The sequence below is a fragment of the Andrena cerasifolii genome, chromosome 8 (assembly GCF_050908995.1).
Source record: "Andrena cerasifolii isolate SP2316 chromosome 8, iyAndCera1_principal, whole genome shotgun sequence".
NCBI classification, from domain to species: domain Eukaryota; kingdom Metazoa; phylum Arthropoda; class Insecta; order Hymenoptera; family Andrenidae; genus Andrena; species Andrena cerasifolii.
Window position 1 is genome coordinate 6,007,369 of NC_135125.1, and position 21,591 is coordinate 6,028,959.

The 21,591-nt window shown below is 48.5% G+C and overlaps 1 protein-coding gene across 5 annotated transcripts in view; it reads right to left on the reverse strand.

Moving 5' to 3' along the window:
• Positions 1-21,591, reverse strand: part of LOC143372090 (RNA binding protein fox-1 homolog 2) — a 228,523-nt gene that overhangs the window by 42,591 nt on the left and 164,341 nt on the right. For all 5 annotated transcript variants that reach the window (XR_013086208.1, XR_013086207.1, XR_013086209.1 and 2 more), the window contains 2 exons: positions 18,479-18,571; positions 8,333-8,387 (listed from right to left, as the gene is read on the reverse strand). Coding sequence is in view for 2 of the 5 variants with exons in the window: in XM_076817995.1 (XP_076674110.1) it covers positions 8,333-8,387; positions 18,479-18,571 (148 nt within the window). In the remaining 3 variants the exon portion in view is untranslated. The remainder of the gene's footprint in view (positions 1-8,332; positions 8,388-18,478; positions 18,572-21,591) is intronic.

A 21,591-nucleotide genomic window follows, 5' to 3' on the forward strand; every position in this document is an offset into this window, starting at 1 on the left:
TGACGTTGTTGTTGCACGGTAAATGGATTAAGGGAAAGGAAATTAATTTTTCTATTTGTCGTATTTTCGTCATATTCGTGAGATGCAAGGGAAATGGACGCTATTAGGTGTCTCACCCTGTAAATTTTCATATTGGTTCCTTATAAACTCATGCAATAACGAGACTTAATTGTTGCACATATATTTAAGCCTCCGCAGAAACTACCCTTCTACCGAAACACCTTCGATGTTCTATTATAATAGTCGAAAGCTTCAAGAGTTGTCGGTCCATCGTCGTTCTCGATTAATCGGCTGTTACTAGGAGCGGTAATTACAATTATCTCGCCCTAATTGGCCGTCGATTAAACGAATGAATAAGAAGTACGCCATCGTTGGTCGGGGAGGGGCGAATCTCCTTGGGAAATTCTCGTTCTGGAAGACGAACGTCGCCGAAGCTCGCAGAGTTTCTGCTTCTATGGCGCGGAAAGGAGGACGAAGAACAAGAGGAGCTCTGTCCCTTTGTGGCGAGATGCTGATCGATTGCCTTTTATTTCAAAAGGGAGTGGGAGCAGACCTGTGCAAGCGACCAACTGTGTTTTCCCACGAATGTGGTATCTACGACGGGAATCCTTCGCCAGAAAAATATCGCCTGGTGTAATAAATTATCCTCGTGTCGATATCAGCGCGATACTTGAGATATATCGTGGGTGTGGACGAGACATTCGTCTTCTCCCTACTCTACTTTCCTTTTGTCGTTCGAATATTAGCAAGTAAAATAGCAGGGTTATTTATTACTGTAATTATTATTATAGTATGTACTATAGTATAAGTATTATTATTGTAATTATTACTGTAAAGTTTAACCAAGTGTATTAGAAAATAAGGAATTTTTTAGTGAAAATAAAGAACCATTTTCTATGAAATGCATCTATTGATTTCCCATAATTTGATATGACAGGCTGATAGATACTAAAAGAATTCATACTGCTTTCAATTTGAGAACAAATCGTCTTATGATCGTGCACAATACACATGTGCAGCGCGAAAATCTGCTTCTCTTGCAGGTCTGGCCTTTCAAAAAACCGCCGTTCCGAAATTCACTGTACGATTCTCGCACCTGCAAGGGAGGCGGAATTTCGAGTTGCACCTGCAAACGTGAAAATGTCCTCACATGGCACAGCCTACAAAAACTTATTTTTCCCACAAATTCGGGATTCTAAATAACTCAGGCCAAACTTTCTTTTTCCCACAAAGCTGACTTTTCCCCACAAATTCAGGAATTCTAAATACCCCAATAAAGTTTCCGAGCCATCTTTTTCCCACCAAATTGACTTTCTCCCAGTAGAACTGACTTTTTCCCATAAAATGGGGATTCTAAATAGCCCACAAGACTTTCGACGCCCTTTATTTCCCACAAAACTAATTTTTTCCCACAAAAAGCAACATTTCGGTCGCGTCAGTTTCTCTTAAACGCTTCTCTCTGTTTTCACTTCACTTTGTACGTTTTGGCGGGAAGCCATATTTCAGTTCTGTAACGTTGTAACGTTGTAAGCGTGGAAAATATGTGAAGGAAGTAAGAAATGTGAAAGACGTGGAAAACTGTAGAAAACATGAAATATCGTCGGAACATTATCTGAAGATTGTGGGAAGGACATAGCTATAATGCGTGAGAAATGGGAAGTACAAAACATACGATAGGTGACTGTTGAGTATGTGCAAAAAATGAGGGGAGCAGAGGAACGGTGGAAACATCGTGGGAAACGTAGGAACCCTATTTATATATAATTGGAATTTCGCGCGCCCCCATTTTCAAATTATGAATTAGAAATGCTATAAACTAATAGATGCATTAAAGGAAATTGCCCCTGTACATATGCAGTAACATGTACAAACTACAAACTAAACACCCAGGGTCGCATGGCCTAGGGGCAGTTTATTTAATAAGTTATACCGCCAGATGGTGACATTGTTTCCCTTCCAGTAAATTGCGGTCGCATTGTAAAACACAATTAAATATTAGCAACATTGCGTAGAATATGTAAGGGCAATCTGGGGAATGAAAGGATCGTTAGAAGTATGAAAAACGTATTAGAACTGTTAAAACACTGGACACACAATTATATCACCACGTCCACGGTTTTTTTTAATTTAAATAAAATAAACGCTATAAGCATGCAACGTCGACGTATAAGAACAACTAAACTGTCTCTAAAGACATTCAACTCAGCGTGGAACCTATCAACCAATCCTTTCGGGCAGTATATCCTTAGGAGGAATTTAGTTCGTAAGTGTCACTACCAAATACACGAGATATGCGGAAACGTAGGATATATGGAATCGGTTTGGGGGTGTGGTACATGTCAGACGCGCGGTATGTGCGCGACATACATGGGATACGCGGAACATGTAAAGCATGGGAAATATGTGATTCACCACTTGACACTTTACACGCTATTTTGCAGAATTTCGAAAGCCCAGCCAATCCAGAAGAACGTATCGACAGTGAATTGTAAAATTCACGACAGAGTAAAAACGTAATTTATCGACTATAAAACCTTACCATTATTGCATATTCTCCCATCCAATCCATCGAACCGTGAACGCATTTCTGAATTAATTTAAACCCGCCAATCACCGTTGACGCACAGCTCCGAATAGACTAGCATCGAATGGACCGGTATGGCTCCATACGGCAGGAAAATTTGTCTGTCCGCGAGCCGGCCCCGGAAAAAGACAGTGCCGGGATAAATGTAAATTTCTGTGTATACGTCGGCCGGCTTTTTCATGAATACGGGAACGATCGGGATTTATCGCCGACGTCGAAACGGAGGCCCCGGCCCCGGGGGATAAATTACGCGAGGCTCCGTATTTCGTACGGTAATTTCAATCGGCATTTGTAATTCGGATGGCGCGCTCGCGATAATGGAATTTCAAATAAAAACGATCGAACGCGAGGAGCCCAGCTCGCGATGAGCCTTTAGAATTCCGTGACGTCAGTAGAGCAATATCGCTCAGCGAGCCGCGAGCGTGTACAGTCCGCCAGCTAAAATCGCCTGCTCTAATCAACGTTATCGTCTCTGATGCATCCTCCCTGCACTGGCGGGAGAGGTCGCGTCTCTCTCGTCTAGGAAGATCTAGGAGACGCGACACTAATGGACAGTGATTTACATGCCCGTGACGGTCGCGATTCTAGGATGGCCGAGCTTTGACGGACGAACGTCGCTCGGAGGATTGATCGTTAGATCGCGTGCCAGCTGGCTGTATCTCCGTAAGGAAACGGAAGGTGGCGAATTATTCGTCCAACCTTAACCCCCCTCGGCGATTTCCCTAGGTCTCGCCCACAGCCAGTCAGCGGTATCATGGACGACCAGCGAGAGTTGGACACGCTATCTAGCGTCGGTGGAATCTCGTGCATATCTCCGTCTAATTTAAATCTCAATTCTCCTCCGCGTTGATAAACAACGGTTATGCAGCCTTCAATGGGGAAATGCCGCTCCGTTGGACGTGGCACACATGCGAATGATTGACCGTCAAGGATTAGATCGCTTCGATTAAGAGCTCGAACTTTTACTAAAGTTCTCGACCTCGCAAACTCTCTTTATTCTAGTATCGAGCACCCTGCGCCCTCCGCTTAACTCTGGAATAACATCCCTGACCCTCGGGAATGGGTTCTTCCATTTCTCCACGACCCGGCCTACGCTTTCCGAATGGACCGCGTGAATTATCAAGCAGGACTCGGGAAACCGTGGCGCGACTGTCAGCCGGGAATATCCGCTTTGGAAGCGTTCCCCTTCGAGGCGACAGAAAGCGCGAGAAAGCTAGCGAACGAACCAGACGAGCTCCTTCCAAGACCCCGGGGATCTGTCCCACAAAACCCTGACCCATCGCCCGCAGGCGAATTAAAAGCTATCGCGCGATTCCGAGGAAGTCATCACGGCCCGCGACACTTGGAAAGTTCGAGGAGACAGCGACGGTAACGTCGGAAAGAAACAGCGCCAGAAATCCAGCGACTCCGGATGCGCACGCGACTCCCCAAACTACTTTGCACCCCGCTGAAGGCAGCCGATATTTGCTGCCTCGCCCAATAACCGGGGAACTGTCTCCGACGACAGAAATGGGTCGAAAGCGCGGCTTGGAAGCTGCGCGCTAGGCCGGCCGAATATTAAGCGTGAATTATTTTTAAGAAGATTACACAGCCGGGTGAAATCTGGCCGAGCGCGATTACAATCGGGCAAATTACACCGCAACGAGACGAGGAGAACGGTTCCCCCCGTACAGCGGAATCGGCCCCGGTCGCCGTTTCATTTACTGCGAAGCACGAATCTCCGGCGTGCAGGGGAATGGAAAATTTAATTAATTCGGGCATCGTCTAATTTCTCCGTAATAACAGATAACGCGGCCGCCACAATTTCATCGGCATTACCCGTTGCCCACGGTAATTTCCATATCAACGGATTACGTTTTATTCCCAGCCAGCCCTGCCGCGGGAATCCATAATCACCCTTCCGTTCGAGGGCCGCGCAATTTACGGGGAAAGTATCGGTGGGGCTGCTTGTGCCGCGCAACACGGAGGAATTATGGAACGGCCCCGTTTCGCGGATCAGCCAAAAGGCATTCATCGATCCCATTCCCGATGGAATTCTTCGCGGCCGTTCCCGCCGGTGGGAGACGCGCGAAACGCTGATGTCTCTTGTCGACGGCGCCGTCGATACGCGCGTGAAAAGTTAATGGTAAAAGCTGCCGGGGGGACCGGGCGAAATCTCCGGCAACGAAGAAACCTTTCCCCCAGATGCTGACGCGCGATACGCGCGTTCTCAGCAGCCTGAATATTCACGCTGCCGTCTAGCTTGCCGCTTTGTCCACGCGAGGAACAAAGGAAGAGGCGACGCAAGCGTTTAGAAGGCGTCTCAGACGGGGGCGAAAGAATGATAATACCGTCCGAGATATGTATATCTTTATTATACTGTAATGAAAAGATACTGCAGAAAGGGAGAGAATAAATACGGGGGCTTATAATTAATTAAGGGGACTCGCCGGTATTAACACTTGCGTTCAACGCGATGCACCTTTTTGGTATAAAGTGGTCGTTAGGTGACTGAGAATTCTTTAGAGTTCGCGATATTAAAATCGCAGAATGAAGGTGGCATAATTTGTGGGCACGATTAACGAAATGAAATCCGTTTGATATTAGTCGGGCTGGAATTCGAGTGGAGCCGCGAACGCGTGGCGTTTCCACGCTGGAAACCTGTGGGAATACCTGTCGAACCAACTATTAAGAGGTGTTATCCTCACGATGCATACCAGCTACGCGTCAAACGGTCTGAATCGACCTTAATCTCGCCGCGTGCGGCTGTGGGCATGGGCTTCAGTACGTGGATAATTGCGCGATCTGAATGCTGCACTGAATTTCGCCGACTGATGTGGTCAGGCAAGGAATTGCATCGGCCAGGTGGAAATCGATGAAACTACTGGTATCTGTTGTTTGATGGATGTGGGGGAACTGTTCCTATCGCTGGCGTGATCCTGACAGTGTCTGATGTTCGAGGATGCCTCAGTTGATCACTAATCCACCATCTTTGCTTCTCATTTTAATCCATCTAATTGGATTTCGACTAACAAGGAGAGTATTTTAGGTGTCCGCCTCCGATCATTTTGATTTTTGGATATGTTATAGAGCACCGAAAAATAAGAAATACATGTTTTTTTATTTTTTCCTGTTTTCATATTTGGAGGGTGAAAACTGCGTTCAAAGTTAGGGGTGAAATATCATTTTTGTGGATTTTTGAAAATCTGGTGAGTCAGTCATATTTCGCATTCAAAGACACAAAATTCGTTCATTGACACTATTTCCCTATCTCTAATAGTTCTCGAGATATTCCACAAAAATGATTTTTCACCCCTAACTTTGAGCGCAGTTTTCACCCTCCAAATATGAAAACAGGGAAAAATAAAAAAACACGTATTTCTTATTTTTCGGTCCTCTATAACATATCCAATAATCAAAATGATCGGAGGCGGACACCTAAAATACTCTCCTTGTAAGACAGTGTCTTTCTGGGGGTGCACGGAATTTGCTAACTAATATCCACCGAATGCTAGATCATTTTCTATCTCTGAGACCCTAGCTTCTGCTGTGCTACTCGAACGTAGACGCGTCAATTAACCGATTAGGGGGCTAACCGATTCGCCTATAATTAGAAATGCTTTCGTCGGCCGTCGTCGTGTTCGATCCAGGTTATTCGAACGGTTCTCGAGTTAGGAAACACTTGGCACCGTGCGATCGTCATTGTTGCTCGAGTGGCGATTATTTATAACCGTGCTGGGACTCGTGCTTGAGTAGAGAAAAGTCGCGATGCATGGGTCTGCTCGAGTGCATAGGAATGGTCTGTGTATGTTACGCTTAACGGGGGTATAAAACAAATCCGTGGCAATATCTTCGCCACATTATAGACAAAGATTGAATCCGTTCTACGTTACCTCCGACAGAAATCGTCGAAGATTAAAAAGGAGATCAGCGAACGCCGTTCGATAGAATCTCTGTACGCTCGCCTGACCCCGTTAGTTTCCGCCAAATACAACTCGGTACATACTATCTATTTAGCAATCGTTCGTTCCGCTAATCTGAATTAAGTCACGATTTGAATGGGGCCGCATAATGGAGTCGTGATTAGATTTAGATTAAAGCCAATTGCTCGGACAATCGGATTAGAGCAGGACCGTGCGATCGCGATGGGCTCCCTGATATCTGCTGCAGCCAGAAGCTGCATACAGAACGCAAATGTAAGAACACTTGAACGCTCGGGCTGCCGCACAGTGGTTCGAGCATACTACATGCTAGCTGGACAAAATTATTTTTTCGCGGTATTGGGTTTATATGGGGTTGAAATTGTTAGAAACAAACCTGATTCGTACCACAGTTTATTATTTCACTAGAAATATCAATAAAATAAAAATATGACTAATTCAATAAAGGAAAAAGAACAAAACGACAGTGTTGTACTTTAACTATAATTATCAGTTGCAACATTATGTTTATTCCTGTAATTTCTGAGTTTTCTGTGGAGTTTTAAAAAAATTTCGAGCCACAGTTGACTCACCTAACATAAAACTATATTTTGTGAATTTTTTTCGAGTGGGACGCTCGACAGAAGAGATAGCACTATTGTTATATTTCAGACTCTATAATGTAATGTAATGTAATTAACAAGAAATTAATAGTTATAAGGCACACTTATAGTTATAGTTAATCTATAATACGTATAGAGTCTGAAATATAACAAATGTGCTATCCCTCCTGTCGAGCGTCGTACTCGAAAACAATTCACAATATATAGTTTTGCAAATTTCTGCAGATCGATCATGTGATTAAAAAAAACTAGAAAGTCTCTACTTTCCGTACATTCAACCCTTCTAGCGTGGAACAACGTGGAACATATAGTAAAATACTGTTTTAATAGCCATTTTATGTTAGGTGAGTCAACTGTGGCTCGAAATTTTTTTAAAAATTCCATAGAAAACTCAGAAATTACAGGAATAATCATAATGTTGGAACTGATAATTATAGTTAAAGTACAATATTATTTTACAGTACAATATTCTTTTTCCTTTATTGAATTAGCCATATTTTTATTTTACTGATATTTTTGGTGAAATAATGAACTGTGACACAATTTGAACCCCATATAAACCCAATACCGCGAAAAAATAATTTTGTCCAGCTAGCATGTAGTATACTCGAACCACTGTGTGCCGCCAGGATCCACGCTCCAGACGATTGAAGAGGAAACAAGGCACTGTAATGAGTTCCCTCGACGAAGAACTACTTGCAGTTCGAAACACCGATGTCTGCGAATGATAATTTGAGATAACAACTGCAGCAGAGCGAAGAGAGCCTGAAGTGCATCGATGGCGTTCGAAGTTCCGTGGGATTAAAGAAGTAGCAGAGTAAAGAGTTTCAGCGTTGATCACTCTGCGGATGATCGAAGGTTGGGTGTCCCGAGATGTGGAAATAATTGAAACGTGTGGGTGGTATTTACTTTGGCAGCGGAAGCTGCGCTGAGAACGAGAACGAGCGAACTTGAACAGTTGAAGCGTCTTGACATTGTTCCACGTAAAAGTTTCGCGCGATCTAAAGACGGCAACGAGCTTCGTTACTTAGCAGTTTGTTGCAGTCGAATAAATCGACGCTACCAGCCGTTAAAATGATCAAATAACACGAGACATCTGCATTGAAATTCATCTCCATATCTAACCCTACAATTCTGCTGTTCCCACATCGAAAGGAACATCAGAAACACCCACGTTGCTTCTTAAATAAAGCTTACAACTAGGAAAAAGTAAATCTGCCACCTACCGTTGGGTACCGTCGGTGGTTTTTTCGTCTGCACCCTCGCTGTCGCGTTGTTCACCTATCAAATCAAAAGCACACCGTTAGACACCTTCAAATTACTCCCACAGGCTATTAGTTATATCGTATCGATCGATCCCGAGATTCGTGCTGGCAGGAATGCTCATCCACCGCGACTAACCACGTCTTCATCGACAACTTCCACACTTTTCCCACAGAAAACCGCCCCTCGCGGCGCAACAAGGTAATCGATTAAAACGCGCTAACAACCCCTGTGTCTCGACTTTGAAATCGAGCACCTCCACTTGGAAACGCAATAGCGACGAAGCTAGGGGTGGAAAAATTGCGCGAACGATCCCGTGGAAGTTGCGCCAGAAAGCTCGGAGTCGCGATGATGGAGTGCGTTTCTTTTTTTTTTTTGTTTTGTTTCACGGACGGCAAAATTGTGAAAGAGAGTGTCCGTCGGACCGCAGGTATTCGTGTAAAAATCGAACAACGCCAATTTCGTCCAATTCCAAGAGCCACGCACGAATCACGCCTGATCGGATGAGCGTCGATGGACGCGCGATCGGATTCGCGAATCTGCCATTTCGTGCTGGTCCTCGAATTCTGGTTTTCATCTCGATTCAGGGGAATCACGATCGCGCGCCCATTTAAAAATGGCTGTAGCTGCGCGTCGTTCCTTGTTGCCTCTACGTTAACAACTGGCAAAGTGGAGGACAATTCGAGGGGGAAATTTATCCCCGAGAACATGGACATTTTCTAGGCAAGTCTGGGCGACGTTCAGCTGCAAGTTTCTCTTGAATTCAGATATCTCTCAGTAGGTATGTGTCTCTACCGAATGATCCCCGATTTTTTACATTTGGCATTTAAAGGGTTCGTTAAGAATCGCGTTGCCGCGCTGCTACGTGTCGAAAGATTCTGGAGGTTTGCTTTGTGCCAAATGCTGGAATCGAAGGGACCCCCGTTCCGCTCTGAAATCTCGTCTAAATTCAAGGAACGCTTTAAATGTTACTTATCGAAAAGGAGCGAGCGAAATATCCCAGGGAACTGTTTCTGTCCCTGGGAGATTTTGCTTCATCGAATTCTTGGTTCTGAAGGTGATACGCGAGGGTAATTGATATAGTAAGTTAAGAAAAACGAAAGAAACATAAATGGCGATGTCGAAGAAAAATGCATTTGAATCGATTCGATTAAATGAGACTTCTTGTTAGAAATTGTGTCTTCAGGACCAAGAATACAAATACTTGATCGATCGTTCTAGTGTCCTCGAGTTACGATATTTCATCCAGCAAATTATCCATCCCTTCATCTTCACTATCCAACGCATAAGATTCATCTCAAATATCTTTGAAATTACCGCGTTTCTCCCGCGTCAATTAAAAGAACCCACTGCATCACAGAAGAATGCAATATTTTTTCATCCATCAGGACACCAAGAACGATCGACCTTAATCTCTTCAAACTTCAACTCCAGGAAAGCAGAGCACAGGGAGTAATCATCTCGAACTACGAGTATTTAAACGTAAAACACTGTCTCGACAAAGAAGTAAAAAGAGAAGGAAATGAATCTGTCAGAGGAGAAGCGAGGAAGCATTCGACATCCTCCTCGCAACGCTCCGCTTCCCTGGACCATTCGAAAAAAAAAAAAAAAAGAAACAGGAATAAAGAAAAAAACCAAGAGACTGTTGCCGTCGATTTCCGATTACTTCAATTTCGCGCGAGTACTTTCGTCGCTGGCTGAACGAAAGAGGGCCGACGATCTCTCGACAGGCCGACGATATTCTTTATCGAGGCCGCTTTACTCTTACCGTACGCCTCGCTTTTCACCTCCTCCCGCGCCAAATCGGCACCGTTCTCCCCCTGCTTTCCATCCGTTTCGCGAGGGGCGGAAAATATCGCCTCAAAGCGAAGAAACACACTCGCAACTACCTCTCGAACTTTACGCGATCCTTGCGCCTTTCTTTTCACATAACTCTGCCACCTATGTTCATTCTGCCTTTTGGAACCCCCTAGAATTTCCCAGCTGTCGTTTGCTTTTGCAGGAAATTACTGGTCCCCGATTAATTTCACCGTAGGGAAACGATATCACTTGATTGTCCGGGTTTCTCGCGCGAGATCAGGCTACCAGGGAAACTGGCAACACTTTTATCAACTATACTTAATGGAAGTAAGTTCTGCACAGATCGAAGAGCCCTCAATGGCGCGTCGTTAGCGCGCAGCCGCCCCAATTTGCGAAACAATCGCGTCGCGAACTTAAATTTGCATCGGGACCAAGCATCCCCGGAACCCGGCTAGGTAAATACAGCCTCAGTCACTCGAGACGTCGATTAAATTCCCCGGAATTAATCTCGCCAATTTGCGACAGCCACGCGGGAAATCGCGTGCCAACCGGTGAACAGTCGCGAAATTCAAACGAACTCCGATGCCGCGAATTCGCCCGCGGGATAACTCGAAATCCCGAAAGTCCATTTCGATGGAAATTTCAAGTTCGTTAAGCTCCGCGATGGGGAATCACGGCTGCTGGAACGATGGAAGATACGGGAAGTTCGTGGATTGCATTTTTCTCTTTGCAGGGAGAACGAAATCGATCCAAGGGCAGGGCGATTGAGCGGTGGAGCCGGTGCCGTGATCCGCGAAACAATCACCACGCGAATTTACACGTGTCGAGAGCGGAGGCTGCCGCGCACGTATGGCAAACAAAGATTCCGTGCTTCATGTGCGCGCATACTGTTTGTCGCAATCTACTTTGACATCATAGTTTCGCTCCTCTATCCTCCCTCTGTTTGCCTGTTTTTTAGATGCAGATACAATTCTGTCGGATATCCTCCTCGAGGATAAGATCCTTCGCGAAAGACTTCCCCTGCTCGTGACGCTGCCTGTCTTCCATCCCCTTGCAAGTATATTACTGCCATCTGAACACTCGACGGGGCGAAGATACGTATTGGAGCAAGCGTGAATTACTAGAGAGCACAATAAAGTTCACCCTACTTCGTGGCGTGTTTAGACTTCTAAACCAGCAGCTCCAGCTTTCACCCTCCTCCACCCGCTGTTCTATTCATTCGCAGCGGGTTTAACAACCATCGCACACAATCCACTCTGCCGCAGTGTAAATAGCCCATGGAAACAGACTATCCGGAGCAATGGACATCATCAACAAGCCTAGCAAATCCTAACCCGTCCCGCAGACTCCGCCACCATAGGCGACTGGGCGCGCTCGCATATTTCCCTATCAGACGCAGTCAGACGCAGCTGCTGCTACAATATTATCACAATCATCGGCTGGATTTGCCGCGGCTTAACTCTATTTACACGTGCGAACGGTGCCGGGCGTAAATCCGTCAGCGTGGCGCGCTGCGTCGTTCACCGACGGGCAATATGACGTTGGCTTGGATCAAGGGGAATTACGGCGCAACCCCCGGAGATTCCACTGCCGGTTCGCAGCGGCCGTGCAACACTCTTCCACTAACCGTCGGCTGGATCCTACTTTCAGATTCAATCTCCGTCGCGAGGTTAGACGTCGACGTGGCTCGTCGACGCAATATACACCGATCCGTTGCCCCGCGACTCGGGGAGGGGGCGATCAATTCGCTGTCTGTGTCTAATAGGGTTCGCGATCGACTCGCTCCCAGACCTCGTCCCGCGCTATTAGGTCGGCGACGTTTAGCGAATCGCAGAAACGAGCCTCGACGGAGCGAAAGGAAGCCAGATATCGTTGCAACAATGCGATACCGAGTGGCCGTGGCTCGTGCTAGTAACACGGAGACCGTTTCGTGACGCGGCCTGACACGAACGATCCACGATTTCCGGCCAATCCGGTGTATCAGCGCGATCTGAATTGAATTGCAGGAAGCGAGTAAATCTAACTGCCCCCTCCCCCCCCCCGCCCTTCGTCTCCCCGCCCTGTAAATCGTGGCTCGTTAAGGCGGCATGGAACGCGACTGGAGGATCGATTTTTCGAGCTAAGTGCGAAATAACGTCCGCGCTGATGGGAATCGCGGCGAAGTTGCAGCGGAAAGGAGAAATAATAAGCTGCTATTCAGACGCCAGCCCTTCGAGTTCGGACGGCCGGGGCTGCTCCAATCTCTTAGAGTTTAATTGAATTGCTACTCGTCGGTGTTTATTCGCGCGCCCTCGAGAGATCGTCGAGGAACGAATCGAAACGGCTGGAGGAAAGGCGTTTAGGGCCGGTGAATGCCGCTGGCGATAAAAAAGAAAAAGGGCGGCGTATGTACGTGTCCCGCGGATAAAGTTGTTAATAAATATGTGAGAACGAATTCGTGCAACACTGTTGTCGATGCAATCGCTCCGCAACTTTCCTCATTAGCAACCTTATCGTCTCGCGTTTTGATTCATTGTACTCGTAACTTTTCCACTCGTAATTGATATTAACAATGCTCGTAGGTTCGTTCGATAACAAGCTGGCCTGTCAGCGGTCTCCGCTATCGAATTAGTTCCCTTCCTCGCGTTGGAGACCCAGGGGAATGAATCCTACTGTAAATCCATCGAAGACGAGCTCCTCGATTCGAAGAACTTGCCATCGCAAGGTTTCTGACGAAGAAACCGAGCCGGTTTTATCGCCGAAGCGAGAGCGTGTCCCGTTGAAGGGCGTTTGGGGCCGAGATTTTACACCACGCCCGGCCAAAATCTTTCTCACCCTCGCTGTACTCTGTCCAAGTTAGCAGGCTCGGAGGGTCGCGTTGTCGCGTGGTCGGTCGTAGCTTTGGAAATTTCGCGCAACCTCGCTCGACTCCCCAGCAGCCGGCCGTATCTGCATAAATTTGACTTGCTAAGGCCGAAAACTCGATCCACCGCCACCTGTCGTTACGCCGCCGAGTGGAGTACACGAGCTACGGCCAGCCAAAGACGCCAGTAGGTCGAGGAGCCCCCGGCGAACTTCCGTCTTCTCGGAATGCCGCGGTTCCGGCTGCCGTGGAGCAGCTTTTTGTCGTTGCTCGTTAATCAGCTTCGACCTTCGGGCTCCGCCGGCCTTTTCACCTGGGCGGCTTGCGCGGAAAATCGATTCCGTCGCGAGACAGGGCGATACGTTCGAAGGTGCCGACGATAGCTACCCCGACATCGGCACCTCTTGGAAACTGAGACAAATGGGTTAGTTAGGGTAGTTTCATCTACTGGAGCATTGGCCGCGGACTGGAATCGTGGTCCAATTGAGTGGCTAATTCATTTTCCTCGCGTGGTTTTCAAGGGAGCATCTTGGGGAGGGAAGAGATTCAGCTGCAACTGATGAAGTTACGTATTCCAGGAGTTCTGGTATCGCTTAGAAGCAGGAAACAGTCTTTTGACCTGCCCTGCAGCTGTTTTCATTCCCTCCATTTTTATAGAGCTCCTTCCAGTCTTTCCGACGAAGATTAATTCCTCCCTTCAGGATTTCCCATTTTCCACAGTTTTTCAGCTCCATCGGTGTCATCCTCGTTCGCAGTGACCCGGAATCCATGCGCCACACGGAGTCCTCGAGGAAGCTCTTCTTACCTCCACGTGTCTCCGTTACTTCTTGCTCGTTAATCTACATTCCCTGGGCTGATCGACGTAATTCCAAGCCCTGCTGGTCTCGATCATTTGTCAGGACGTCGGGCTATACGATCCCGGACGTTTTTAGATCCTCCCTGCAATCCGCTTCATCGCTTATTCATTCGGCTTGTTTAGACGCTTTCCGATTTCCTTCTCGCGTTGCTCTCGGCGCCGTTCTAAATAATATCCAATTCACTTTGGGTTGCTTCCAGTTCGCATCGAAGCCCATCCCCCGAACTCATCCATCACTCGCGCGAGAAGGTTCGTCCAAAAATCGCCACCAGCTGCCGGGGCGTTCGTAGTGAATGGCTGCCTCGTTACTCCCTAATTAGCGACGCTACCAATTTCTCGCCGAGTCCATTTCTTCAGCGTCAACAATGTTCCCACGCAGAATTCAGGTGCTAACGAGGCCAACCGACCTTCGATAATCGAAGAGTATCGGGCCACATCAGCCTTCCTCTAACTACTACCGGTGCTTGAACCAGTTCAAACTTCCCGTGGACCCTTTCACCGAGGGGGATGAAGCCCCCGTTCGCGACACTCCCCTCTCCCCCATTCGCAGGCCCATTATCTTAACGAACGCCCTTTGTAGTCCCCGGTCGAGCATTGTGTGCACTCGTTGCGAGCCTTGAAAGAGCTCGGTAACCAGGGCTGCTTCCCACCGTCGAGATATATCGTCCAGGGGATGGCAAGGAGACCCGAATCCTTTTCACAGCGACGCCCATCCACTGCCATTTATTCAACGGGGGATAAGTGTAATTCCTTCGATTCGAATCCTCGTGAAACGGAAGAGCACCCATTCGTGGAGTTTCCTGGCTGACAGGGCTCGTTCCTCGTCCTGTTCCTCGGGCTCCCCGGGTTAATTAACCCGCTGGAACGGGTTCGAGTGGTAATTCCCGGCCGGCGAGGGGCTGGTGCCCGCAGAACAAACGCGGAGCGATCAGATAACCGGGCAAATATGGAGAGATAATGTTTGAGGGGAGGAAATATTTGATGGGAAATGTTTTAGGTGGGAAACACCGCTAGGAGCGACGTAGGGGTGGAATGTACGTAAGAATATAGGGGAGGGTGTGCGTATCAAGCGAGATATTTGATATGCCCAACGAAATTACCATCAGATACCTTGGAAATGCGAGCGATTAGCGACGCGGGGACCCTAAGTGAACGCCAACTGGAGAGGCGGAGTCGGAATTAATACCTTCTTTACATAATTCCCCGTGCCTCTGAGCGAACATAGGTGGCAGACACTTGCTCGACATTTATCGAGCCGTCGAACTTGATTCCCCACAGCGGGCGGTTCAAATGACCCCGCCATCTTTATCGAGACTCTAAAAACCCGCGAACCCGTAAAGCACGCTCGTAAATTTCAATTACCACGCGGCTTATTACGCCCGACAGAAATACGAGCAGACCTAGCACGTGTAACGTCGTAATTGGGCATTAGAGCTTTGTTAATTTTAACCCGACGACCATGAAAGCCTCGTCAGGCTCGCGATGCCTCGACGTCGACCCGTTTCGACCAACAGCGCCAGTCGAAAAAAGAAAAAAAAATAAACAGGTCAGACTGCGCCGAATTACTCCATACGATCCGACCGGAGAGCTCCACGATCGTGAATCTTTATATTGGCCAGCTGCGAAAGTACTCGCTCGAGCGTCTCGCTTACGTGTAAACTTAACGCTAGCAGCGCGAAAAAGCGTACGGGACCATTACGGAAACGCGGCGTGGGAGATCGAACCGGAAACGCGAGGAACTCGAGGCGCGATTGCGGGAGGGGGGGAAGTTTCGCGAATCGTGAATCTGCGGCGACGAGGAGTTTCTTCGGAGCTGAAGCGGCAAACTGTTCGATATCTGCGAGCCTCGTTTCCTAAAAGTCTCTTTACCGGGGTGCTATCTAAAAAAACAAAGGTCTCATCCCACGTTATCAATTGACCGATAACAAGCGACAATCAGCTTTCCGCGAGTGAAAAGGAAAGACATCGAAGTATCGAGGCCTCTACCTTCATATTTCCAAGCCTGCACGCTCGCTATTGCGCTCTGTGCGGTCGTGTATCAATTTAAGTAGTACAGCCCGACGGTTGGTCAGCCGCCCGAGAGGCAATCGAGACATCGAACGTGTTTGCTCGCCCGCGCTCCGGCCCGCGGTGGAAAAACAATCGAGGGGGGGGGGAGAGGTAGTAAAAGCGTTCGTGTGATGTCGATCGTGCGATTCCCGTGTGGTATCGGGGTGAGAGAGCGGGCAGTGCGAGGCGATGTATCTCGTCGCGACTCCAAATTGGTCGTCCGAACGAATTCCTCGTTTGGCGCGTGGTATCCTTACCTTTTCGGACACTTCGGGGATCGTTTTTCGACTGGCCTCCTCAGTGTCCCTCGCTCAGCGTTTGCCCGTTTACTTTCTCAATTTCTCTACTTGCTCTCTCGCTCGCTCTCTCAACGATTTCGTGTCATTTCTTTCTCGTCTAATCAGTTTGCTCGGTAATCATTTCTCTCTCTCTCTCTCTCTCTCTCTCTCTCTCTCTCTCACTTTATCGATCTACTTATCGTTTTATCTTTGCCGCGATTCTGTCCCCAATCTCGCGCGCAGAAGAACTCTATAGGGGACAACAAGAGACTCGCGTCAGACACAATATGTTTTCTCTCGACGCGTGCGCATCGTTTCTGCCTTTCATCGTATCATTCTATTGCGTTACTCTCGTCGCTGACCAAAGCGATGGGTTTTGGCCGAGTTCGCTGATGAAGCTGGCCTCTTTTTGTATTCTTTTTTTTCTTTCTTTCTTTCTTTCTTTTGCACGTACGTCTGCATATGCACGTTCTTTCCCTCCCACTCTTTCTCTCCCTCTCTCTTTCTCCATTTTTTGCAAAGTTAATTTTTTTTTTGTTCGCTGTTTCGAGCGCGTCCACCCCTTCAACTTCGTCGATTGCCACGCGGCTCGCGCCACCCACGCGGACGCGTTAATCCGATTGTCCCTCGGGCCGAACAGCGCGCACATTCTCGATTTAATCGACGTACGTCCGCGTCAGTGGCTCTGCTCGCGTCTATCTGGAGGCGTCGCGGCGCGGATCGGCAATGGCGGCCGGTGGATCCTCTCGTAGAAAGCGCGGACACGCTAGCTATCGAATACGCGTGGACTGGCGATCGACAAGTGGAAGGCTCGTTAACATGCTGTTTAGGGAAAGTGTTTGGAGAGATGCGATTAAAATTGCAGTTGCGTTGAGTACTTGGCAGATACGTGGCGAATGTTAGTCTTCACTGGTCGTCAGTGAGAAATCAGAGAATCTAATAGAGAGAGCTTTGCTACTCGGAGTGTTCAGCTTCGATCTTCAATTCCGAAAGACAGTTAATGGAACGTAAGGAAAGCCAGATACCAAAAGCAAGGGAGCTCGATTATCCAGATGCCTCCAGCTCATTGACAAACTCGAAATTCCGAGGCAACGTCGCAGCCAGACGATCAATCGCGTTATTCGATCAAACCGAGCCATTTGTCGCTGGGTATCGGCGGTGAGCAAAATGGGAGGCGCCGATCGATAAAAGATCGCCAGATGCATCAGCGTCACTTCAGAATTATTCATAAATTTCACGTTCAACGTAACCGTGCGCGAACTTTCGAACGCCATTGCCGCGATCTGCTGTCCCGCGATTAATTCTGGCGGAGCCATTTGTCCATTGTGCGTTTCAAACTTGCCTGGGATCGTTCGGTATCGAATTGCAGAACTGGAGAATCGAAGTACTCGAAAGGGGCTTCCTTTAAATCGCCGCGAAGCAGTTGCGATCACCAAATCGGATCCCACGATTCACGTTGCAAGGTATATTTCCATTCTCATTTCGAGAGCAGAGTGTGCAAGTCACTCCGCTGGCCAGGATCGCGGATCACTCGAGGCTCTCGAGCGATCCTCGGAGCGCGCCGATCGATCCGCTGCACTCGAGATCTCGAGTGGTCCGGCCGGATCGACCCAGTACGCGAGAGCACGCGTTCCCTGGGCTCGTTTTCGTCTCCAGCCCGCAATATTCTCTCGACTAATTGCACCGAGATAATGGACGTGCTCCGGGGAGGGACCGTGGCTCCGTCAGAATTCGAGAATTCGATGCCTCGTGGCTGCAAATCGCGAATCAAGATGCACGCTTTGTCCACGAGGCACGAGCCTCGTCCTCCAGCTGTTGATCAGAACCGTTCTGCGCTTAAAACTAGCCGCGAGGCTCGCGCTCGTAAATCGCGGATACCTGGCATCCCCTCGAACGACATCAAAGCAATCAGAGCTTCAGGCGATCTATGTAGCCTGACCTACGAGATCGATAGGGAAAAAGGCCTTTACGAGCGCGACTCGTCGCGGTGCTTAGCATCTAGATAGATCAGTTTCAAATAGGCGACCAACGCTCCGCGAATGTTACGAAGTGAAATTTTAATCATTTTAATGATGTTAGTGATTGAAAAAAAAAGGACAGGAGCAGGCAGTTGGTCGCCTGTTGATCTGGCGGGAGGCGCGCGCGACAAGCGTTCAACGATTTCGCGTGCGCCTCTCGCGTGTCCCTGCAAAGAAGTACATAGTGTTTAAATGAATTAATGGCGATGTATACATATATATATGTATGTATATATATATATAAGTATAAGAATGTTCATGCACACCTCAATCTTTCTGCCCTCAACCACGGTGCCGTGTAGCCTCTCACGTGCCCGGTCCGCGTCAGCACTATTTGCGAATGTTACAAAACCGAATCCCTGCATGCAAGGACAGACAAAACAACATGCATTAAACTCAACTTACAGACTGCCAGCGCTCGGCAAACGGTCGACTGGCCGACCCGACATTTCGTGCGGTTCTTTGCATTCGCGCGCGTGTCACGAAATAAAATTGAGCAGGAAGGGAACCACCAGCGAAGAAGATCGAAAGAAAGGTGAAAATAGGCGCGACACGCGACTCGACTCTTCCCAGCGGTCTGGAGGCCAACGAACGCGTCATCGGTGGGGGTGCTCCGCGCGCAATTTGCCCGGGCACCTGTCCCCTGCACCCTCCTATCGGATTCACGTCGATCGGGACACATTTTCATTCACGATTCCGCGAGCGAACGGTGGCGGTCGCGGATAAGCAACCCTTCGTCGCAGCGCTCTTTCGCGTTTCCGTCTCTTTGTTTTCATTCCTGCCCTTCGCCGCAGCTCCTCCCAGCCTTATCGCTTCTCAAAAACCCATTCTTCGTCTTTCAGCTCGCAAACCTATTCTTCCGTTTATTTCCCGGACGCACAATGGCCGTCTGCGAGCGGCCGCGCTAATTAATTCTCGAGATTCTCTCGAGACGCGGCCAAGGGGGACGGAAGCTCCGTGGATTTTCTTTCGACGTTTCCCCCAGCGGCTGACGACGGGCAAGGGACGCGCCGCGACGTCTCCGCGGCCCGCGGAGATTCGAGGCGACTCGCGCAAATCCTCGGGCGGATTCTTGATGGAAGAACGCTGTCGGCTGCGAAACAATAACGCGGGCGAGACTCATCCGCGACGGAGAGCGACGTCCCGGCGATAAACAAAGCGATAAATCTCGCGGGCGAATTTTCCTCGGTGTCTCTGATTCTTACTGAAGAGCGTACCGAGCATCGTGACCCGAGTCTTCCACGTTTCGATGAGCTTTAAACGAGTGGAAGCTGTTGCAACCGTTTTCCCGAGTGAAAAAAGTGCGATCCGAAGTTCGGGCAATTTGAAGCGAGTTCTCGCGGCGCAAGAAGCTGTCGAAGGGCATGAAACGGTCCAATAAGGTTTCGGTTAAACGTAGACGAAGAAAATCAAGCGTTACGGGCGACTGGGGGCGCGATTCCTTGCCGCCGAAATGTCGGTTTGCCAGTGGGTCTGCGAGCGCGTCATACTGCTTACGGAGACGCACCAAACAACGTGCAACAAATAAGTAAATATAAAATCATGGTAAGAAATCATGGTCATGGTCACATTAATCATCTCATTATCATATCATATCATATCGTGTCATGTCATCATGGTCATCGTCATATCATTAAAGACTCTTGCTTGTACCGAGAGGTGCGTGTACGAGAAAAAGAAATTAAAATACGAGAACGAGGTTAGAACACTGTGGTACAAGGTGTGGGGACAGGGTTGGGATAGAATCGGGTGCCATGTGTGTCTGTGTACATGTGTCTTAGACATTCGTGTGCGATCTTCTCGACAAACTACTGCAGCCGAAGCTGCGGACACTTAAAACATCCAAACCGCTCAATGGCTCGAAGAAGATTGTAAAGAATTCGTCATAACTTCCTACTTAGGATCCTGCTACCCTTGAATCCCTCCAACGTGAACTCGACACTCATTCCCCTCGACGAGGCTGTCAGGACGAACGAAAACCCGGGCCGACGTTTCGGAACGAGACAAATCCCCTGGAAAACGTGGCAATCCTTTTAGACTGGCCTAATCTCCATCTCGCGTAGCCTACAGCGGCGTATTTCTTTCTTGCATGAATTAATCAGAGTCTCCCGCGAAAGCAGGCGACAGAGGGGGGCGCGGATAATCGAGTTCCCCTCGACTCGTCCCCCGTTTCGAAGAGACACCCCGGCCGCCAGAAGTGGTTACGTATCGGGGGCTGCCGCGCCTCCGCCGAGGAATCGCGTTAAAGCCAAATCAAATACAGCATCCACGGGAAGAACGAAAGAGGAGAGAGTGCAAAGTTACCGTGGCCCTGAGGTGCTGCGCGTCGAGGAACCTCGGTGCTTCCCCTCCGAGGAAGCATCGTAACTCGTTTCGCCTGGGGGCCATAATCGAATCGAGAGAGAGAGGGGGTTGGGGGGGGGGGAGAAATTGAATTGGCCCGCCGAGAATTCCGTCGGAATAATCGAGGCACGATTTCTCTGCGTTTCGTTAACTAATCAGGCGACGGAGGAGGGGGTAATTGCAGAAGGCGGCTGGGAATTACGAGGGGTCGATGGGAATTTTCTCCAGTCACTCTGACTCGTGATTTTCTGTCGCGGTGATCTTTCACTTTCGGCAACTGTTTAGAAAACGATTTTACGTGCAACGATGCTCGAGGAATACATTTCTAGGAGATGTCGCGCTGTGCGTAAGAGGTGGATATTTCAAAAAGCCTGTGTACTTTTCGGGCAACACCTCGATGACGAGAGGAATCACACGCAGCATCGACTCACCTGGGAAATCACGATAACGTTGATAAGCTGGCCCGGCAATATGGCGGTTCGGGAATGTAAAGGGAATCCAATAGTCGCTGAATCGATTTGCATATCGAGTGCATACGTCGGACGTGTCGTCGAGTACCTGCTCTCCACCCACACCGCAACGCCACTATTTCACGTTCAACAACCATATTTCAGCCTCGACGAATTTTCAACAATTCCGAAGTACGATATTCAATCACGACTGCGCAACATTATTTCGGGGCGAACGAAGAATCCGACGGATACAAGAGTTCACGAGAAATGGCAACAGGTAGAGTATAATGCCTAACGTCAAACGTCCCTTTATTTCCCTCAGTCGTCTAAACGAAGGATTTAAGGAAAATACACCGCTCGAGTTGTTTACACATATTCTCCACGGTAATTTTCCTCGGCGTCGGTCTAAAGGGCGACGTTTCACAGGCAAAGCTACGTTTTCGTGACGGGAGATCGGGGATCTCGGCGAAAACCTCTTTAAAGGCTTATCAGCTTTCGGAAAATTGAGGTTGGCGTGCAGGCCGTGACGCTCGATGCCGCGGTAACCTCTTTCTCTTCTTTCAGGAAATTAATCCGCGCCAGTC